The 7274-nt window shown below is 35.1% G+C and overlaps 1 protein-coding gene across 1 annotated transcript; it reads left to right on the top strand.

Annotated features, from left to right (window-relative positions):
• Positions 1 to 2629: 2629 nt before the first annotated feature.
• Positions 2630 to 4462, top strand: LOC109216024. The gene is made up of 2 exons (XM_019380151.1): positions 2630 to 2782; positions 4025 to 4462. Exons 1-2 carry the CDS (start codon positions 2630 to 2632, stop codon positions 4460 to 4462), a joined length of 591 nt encoding a protein of 196 aa, XP_019235696.1.
• The last annotated feature ends 2812 nt before the right edge of the window (positions 4463 to 7274 follow it).

The raw sequence follows: 7274 nt of genomic DNA, 5'->3' as shown, positions 1-7274 counted from the left end.
TGGCTTAGCTGATTTAGAGTAGCTGATAAGCATTAGGTGTTGAAAAGCACTTTTAAGTGCTGAAACTGATTTAAAAAATAAGCAGTTACGTGTTGGGATAAAAGTGCTGAAATTAATAATAAGCAGCTGAAGAACTAGGTATACGAAGAGTTTTGTTCTAAAAAGAAGTATTTTAGGGATATAATAGTAAATATTTTGGTCAAATGTAAAGTGCTTATAAGCTGAAATTTGATAAGTTGGGGGAGACCAACTTATTATTTTTGGCTTATAAGCACTTAACTTATAAGCACTTTTAAGTTTACCAAACGCGTAAATAAGCCAAAAAGTATTTATAAGCCAGTTTGACCAGTTTATAAGCTTAGCCAAACACCCTCTTAGGAGCATGTTTATAAGCGCGGCTAACTTGTAAAGAGAGCTAATTAAATTCTGCCACGTGTTTAAGTATCCACCTAAGCTATAATGGGTTAAAACTAATTTACCAATTCCTTTTTCACTCTAAATCATACCCGATACCCTTTACATTTCCCTATCTGGACCTCCACCCAAATCCCTAGCTTCCCCACCGTAAAACCCATTAAATTGTCGGTGGATTGTAAGCTTGTACAATGATAAAATTGACGATCTGGGTTTCTTTCTGGCCATGATGCTCTCAATCAAGAAGTAGTATAAAGATCTAAATGGTCACAAATCCAATAGAAATTCTATAGATATGAGTGTTGTTTCACTTCAAATCAATATTCTTTTTAGGACAACTCGTAGTAATGATACTCTTGGACTTTGGAATGGAGAGCTAGAACCCCACTAATCATGCTAAATTTTGATTGATAGTCAACTCTTAACATATAAATAGTGGAGGTATAAAATAATTTGATTAGGTAGGCAAATTAAATTTATAACGATAGTCCAACTGGCCTGACACACTTGAAAGACAGGTATGTAATCATGTGAGTACGGAAAATTTTATTGTGTCTCATACAACTGGCACTAGTTGTGTGAAGCTTCTTTTTTGTCTCACATTTTTGTGGACCCAAATTTTGTGGACCCAATCTTGGGTCCACAAATTTGTGAGACAAAAAGGAGCCTCACACAACTAATGTAAGTTGTGTGAGACACACAATAAAACTTCTCTGTGAATACTATAACAATAACACGCTATCCACGTGTCTGAATTAATAATTGGGAAAAGTACAGAAATAGCCAATTTAAACACAAACTTACCAACCTCTAGTCCAAAATTAATCACTTACCAAAAGTAGCCCAAAATTAGAGATACACGTAAGGAAGGATTCTTCCATCCGAGAATCACGCTTCCTTCTCTATTTTTCAAGCATATCAATTTACCAGATCACGACATTCTCTCCCTCTGTAAATCACGGCATTCTCTCCCAAAAAATTCTCCAAATGAGCTCCAAATTTCACTCAAAATCGATCAATTTCATTATATCCTTTCGCGATTTCTGTGTAGATACAACTTTCGCGATTTCTGTGTAGAAGGAACTACGAACTACAATCAAAATCAATCAAGGAATTAGTGAGTTTTGACCTAATTCAGCTACTTCACTAGCAAATTTACCAATTTTTATTCAGTATGGTGGCCGATGAAATGTTGACAACAACTTTGTAGATTACAATGCAGATGCTGTAATAGTTACTCCAAATATAAGTTTTGAAGATTTTGTTGAGGTGATTTCAAAACAACTTATGATAGATACTTCATTAAACGTTATTAAAATCAAATACACTGCCCAAAACGGTTCTCCACCAATAGTGATACACGATACTATGGGTGTATGTGTATATCTTGAGCTGAAAAAAAGCTCAGAATTTACAATGTATCCCCTTTGTATAACATATGGACATGATCTGCTACAATTCAAATTCTGCTGTGATTTCTCTCAGAATGTGCACAAAGTTTAGTTATAGAGGAGAGATACAATGGCGATACAATTAAATGTCGAGTGTGCGGATGGAGAAGACTGGCACGATACAGAATCTGATGAAAATACAATAATAACTGACCCTCTGCACATAGATGTAGAAGAAGGTCAAATTTATGAAGACAAGGCTACGATAGTCAAAGTCATGAAGCACTTGGCAGTAAAGGAAAAATTTCAGTTTAAGGTGCATAGATCAAGTGAAAGCAGGTATCAAAATATTTACTGTATAATTATGTATCTCAATGTATATCGTAGTTAATGTTAGAAGCATAATTATGCAGAAAGTAAGTTGTTGCTTGTAAGTGTGTGGCTATACACTTTTAAGTTGTGGTTGTCACTGTGTAGTACTGTATAGTCGTAGTATTTTTTCATCTAGTATTATTGATGGTAGTGTGTATCATTATATATCATTGTATTTCATGTCTCTCTGTTTATTGATGGAAACGTTTATATTCTTGTTGTAGGTACTGCCTAGTATGCATCAATAACAATTGTGATGGTATTTTAAGTCTTCGAGCCTGAAAAAAGCAAAAATTTTCAAGGTCAGAAATTTTAGCAAAGTGCACTCATGCCCGCTGAAAGACAGATCTTATGCACAACGTCAAGCTACTGCAAAACTCATCGGCAGTCTTCTGATAGACAAGTATAAAGACCCAAAAATAATATACACTCCTAATGACATAATTGGAGACATGAACAAGCAGTATGGTCTTCAAATGACATATATGCAAGCATGGAGATTGAAAGAATATGCAGTTCAAGTACTGAGAGGGAACCCAAGAGAATCATATGAAAAGCTGCCAAGCTACTTTTATATGTTGGTTCTTACAAATCCTATGTCGGTGGTAAGTTTGAAAAAAAATAGAGGAAGACTTGTTCATGTATGCTTTCGTTGCACTATATCCGTCTATAAAAGGATGGCAATATTGCAAACTGGTTGTTGTTGTAGATGGAACCTTTCTTAAATTGACACATAGAGGAACATTATTGATAGCATCCACACAAGATCCAGCAGGTAAAAATAAGAATAATAATGTGTGTGTGTGTGTGTGTGTGTATATATATATATATATATATATATATATATATATATATATATATATATATATATATATATATATATATATATATATAGACACACACACACAATATTCATGTATATACTCACATTTGTTTATATGATTCAATTTATTAGGTAGTATCCTACCACTCGCACATGCCACAGTAGATTCAGAGAATAATGCTTCCTAGGAGTGGTTTTTCGCGAGGTTCAAGGATTCATTTGGGGAAAGGGAGGAAATGTGAATAGTCTCGGATAGGCATGAAGGCATTGAAAATGCAGCGGCAACATAGTATCCACAAGTACCTCATTGTGTCTGCATATGGCATCTATGGAATAATGTAAAAAAAATTACAAGAAAAACTATTTGTTGCTCAAAGACATATTCTTTGCTATGGTCAAAGCATACACAGTTGAGAAGTTTGATTACCACATGGCAGAGGTAGAGAAAATTGATAAGAGGGTCAAAGATTACTTAATGAAGTTGGGTATGAAAGATGGTCCAGAGCACATTCCACTGTCAACAGAACATTAACGATGACTTCAAACATTATGGAGTCGATCAATGCATCGCTCAAGGCTGCTAGGAAACTCCTAGTACTGCCTTTGCTGGACTACATAAGGCAATTGATCGGACGATGGAATGTTGCAAACCTAAAGAATGCAGTAGAATCATTTACTAATCTTGGAAAAAAAATAAGATACAATGCTGATAGACAATCTTGAATTGTCACATCAGATGAAAATATGACTGGAATCTGTAGATACTTGTGCATAGAATATGTAATCATGCCGAATTCACGAATTTGTTATATCTTGAACCCTTTGTGTGATTCTGTTAAACTAGTGTCCACCTGCACAAAAGAAAAGACTTTCAATTAATGTAGCATCTATGCCTACCCCATTGTTGAAATATTGGTTGGTTCGACATGATATTAAGCTATTTTGAATCTTGTAGGCTCTCTAGTGTATGTATTTTGAGGGCATCTGCTTTGTCACCACTAATGATAGTTGATAAAATTTGTAGGTGACCCCTTCGACGAGTTACTTATATTTAGTACTTGACAAGGGTAAGCAGAGAATGGTGTTCCTAAAAGATCGAACTTGCAGCTGTAGAAGGTTTCAATTGGATGAGCTGCCATGTGCACATGCTTGGGCAGTATTAAAATACAAATACATTGATCACATTGAGTATTGCTCGGTGTACTACACCAGGAAGTACCTATTGATGACCTATGAAATTCCAATTTATCCGATTTCTGATGAAAGCACATGGAAAATTCCTGTAGATGTTCTAGATGAAAAAGTCTTGCCACCAGACGTGACTAAAACAATAGGAAGGCCAAGGAAGGGGAGGTGCAAGCCAATATCTGAAAGGGAACGAAAAAGGTCGATTTCATGTGGACAGTGTGGAGAAGAAGGTCACAGCAGGAAAACTTGTAGAAATAATCCAAAGAGAGGATGAAATATGTCAAACTTAGAATTACTTGTTATTTTACTTTACTGAATATCATAGAGATTTAGAAGAATGCAATATATCAAGAATTGTATCGTTGCAGAATGTCATTTGAATTTTAGATATAAATAAACATTTGATCTATCATTTAAAATCGTGTTGCAAGTGTATTTTTTAAATTATACATTTGTTTGATTAAAAAGAAATTGTATCAGCTGGGTATCATATCTGTATCATCTATGTATTTCTTGTGTATCACCTATGTATCTCTGTGTATAGGCTCTTACTCATGTCTGCATTTGTGTAGTAACAAAGCTAACTAATGGAAAACAGTCGTAGCAGCTAGAATATTATGCAAATAGTTTTAGAAATTTGCAAATAAGAGTGTGGCATTATCAATACATATTTCAAAACCAAACAAACTGCAGAACTCATTGTTAAGAAACTAACTGTGCAGCAATCCAAAACGACAGTATCATCTATGTATAACACTGTGTATCATATGTATATCATATCGGTATCATGTGTGTATCATGTGTGTATCACGCGTGTATCTGCAAGAGACAATGTATCACAAACTATCGTATATTTTTCATATTTTTAATTCACAACACAAAATCAAGGGAGAAAATACCAAAATAAACTAAACTGCAACACTCCAAATATCGCACTGAAACTCATTGAACCTTTATAACAGAGCAAACATATCAGTTGCCATACAATTCTTAAAAGTATTCATAAAATTCAAACACAAACAAATATGATCCGTCTTACAACAATGACAACATAACAGAACACAATACAAAACAAAATTATAGAGTTCATCCTACAACAATGACAAAAGTAACTACTTCTTCTACTCCGTGACTTATTCTGTCGACCAATAATCTTATCATCACTTTGCGCGTTCAGTTCCATCTTCTTTATAGCATAATCCCACAAGAGAGCACCAAATATGTGCCGGTGTGCATAGGCATTGAATTTTTTAGGAGGCTTCTTGCCCTCAATGAAATACTTAGCAAATGATGCCGCAAATACACCGCAATCACTGCAAAAATAAAAAGAACAACAATTATCAAACTGCTAAATCTAAAAACAAAACAGATTATGTTGAAAGAAATTCATACGCTTCGACTTGTTGAGGCAATCCTTTAACCAGTTTTACATCAAAAGGGGTAATCAAGTCCTTTGATTTGTAGACACCAGTGCGCCAATTGATATCTTTTTTGTTTAAATAGAAATGCATGCGCACGAAAAAATGAGGCAGCAACACAGAATACTTGTCCATGGTCTTATGAACTTTCTCTTGATGAGCAGCTCCACCGCGCATAGAGTTATACACATAAATGTACCTATCTTTGAAGGACATCACAACCATTATCCAATGCCATTGTTCCGCAACATTAATTGGCATTAAGACGTGCTCGACAGTATGCTATGGAACATTAGCATCCAAGACAAACCCCTGAATATACTCTGCAATGACAAGTTCCGGGTTGCTCACATCACTGTCTCCATCTGTATCCATAAACGCCTGGCACAACTCATTAAGTTTCTCGTTGAAGTACCAATCTATGGTGGTGAATGTTACAGGTAGGTCTTTGTCATACTTCCCCTTCTTCCTCAAATAGTAGAACAAAACATCAATGTGTTGGAAAAAAACATAACAAATAACTAATCACTGAAGGCTCGTAAGCTTTAAGCAGCTACGGTCTTTCAAACCAAAATCACAAAAAACAAAGGAAAATGAATGCTCACTACTATCTCTTATGCCAGGCAATAACAATTAATAAATTGTTCTAACTTAAGAGAAATGAGTATTCATGTGTACGCTGGCTAAAATTTTTTTAAAAAAAACTGTAGAAGTAACTTCTTACATATCGAGTCATCCAAAGGCTGACCATTATATGCCAAAGTGTAAAATTATTTTTTGTCTTCAACATGATATACACCAAGATCATAAGCAAGATTGAGTTCACTAACATGCTTCGGGTAAATTTCATTCCTGGTAATATATATATACACAAAAGAGATATAGTGATTTGATATAAAATAATGCTATAAGTGACAATATATTAAAATATAAAACTGAACAAAACTCAGAAGTTGGAAACATACTTCTTTCTGGACTTCCCTTCTTTGACCGACGCAGAAAATACATTCAACAACTGTTAACACCAATTCCTATTTTGCTTTGAAAAGGATGCTTAACAGCATAAATTTGCTTTTTTTCTTTCCATTCAACAACACCAGTACTGGAACCTAAATCAAATACAATAATGAACGGAGACTGCACGGCTTTTGCAGGACATCTCTTTCTTTTTCCATTTGCGGCGATACTTCAGGAAGTAATTCAGGCTGGTACAGAACAATCTGAGATTCAGCAACCTCTTTCTCAAATTGTTCCTTCATCTCCTCTGCCGCCTCATCAACACCTGCAGTCGCACAAACATCGCCAGTCTGAGATTCGGGAACCTTTTATTTCTTAGATTCTTCCTCCATCTCCCCTGCTGCCTCATCTGCAGTCTTACCAATACCACAAGCATGCGCTACATCTGGTGTGAAAGTTACTTTAGCAACAAACACGTTAACTTTCACACTAGAAGGTTCTTCCATGATATTGACACCTAACTGATCTGCTGCATTGAGCACAATGTTGTTACGATGATACTCACTAGTATCTCCTTGAGAATGTGGAACATCTTTGCCTTCACTTCCACCGACCTATTTTTTTTAAAAAAAGAATCGAATTATCAAAAATAACAAAGAAAAGAAAAGGGAAAAGTGCAGAATGCACGACTAAACACACCTTACAACCATC

This window comes from Nicotiana attenuata, unplaced genomic scaffold, assembly GCF_001879085.1.
Source record: "Nicotiana attenuata strain UT unplaced genomic scaffold, NIATTr2, whole genome shotgun sequence".
In the NCBI taxonomy this organism is placed as follows: domain Eukaryota; kingdom Viridiplantae; phylum Streptophyta; class Magnoliopsida; order Solanales; family Solanaceae; genus Nicotiana; species Nicotiana attenuata.
The sequence above is the reverse complement of the archived record's forward strand: the minus strand, read 5'-3'. Positions and strand labels throughout refer to the sequence as shown.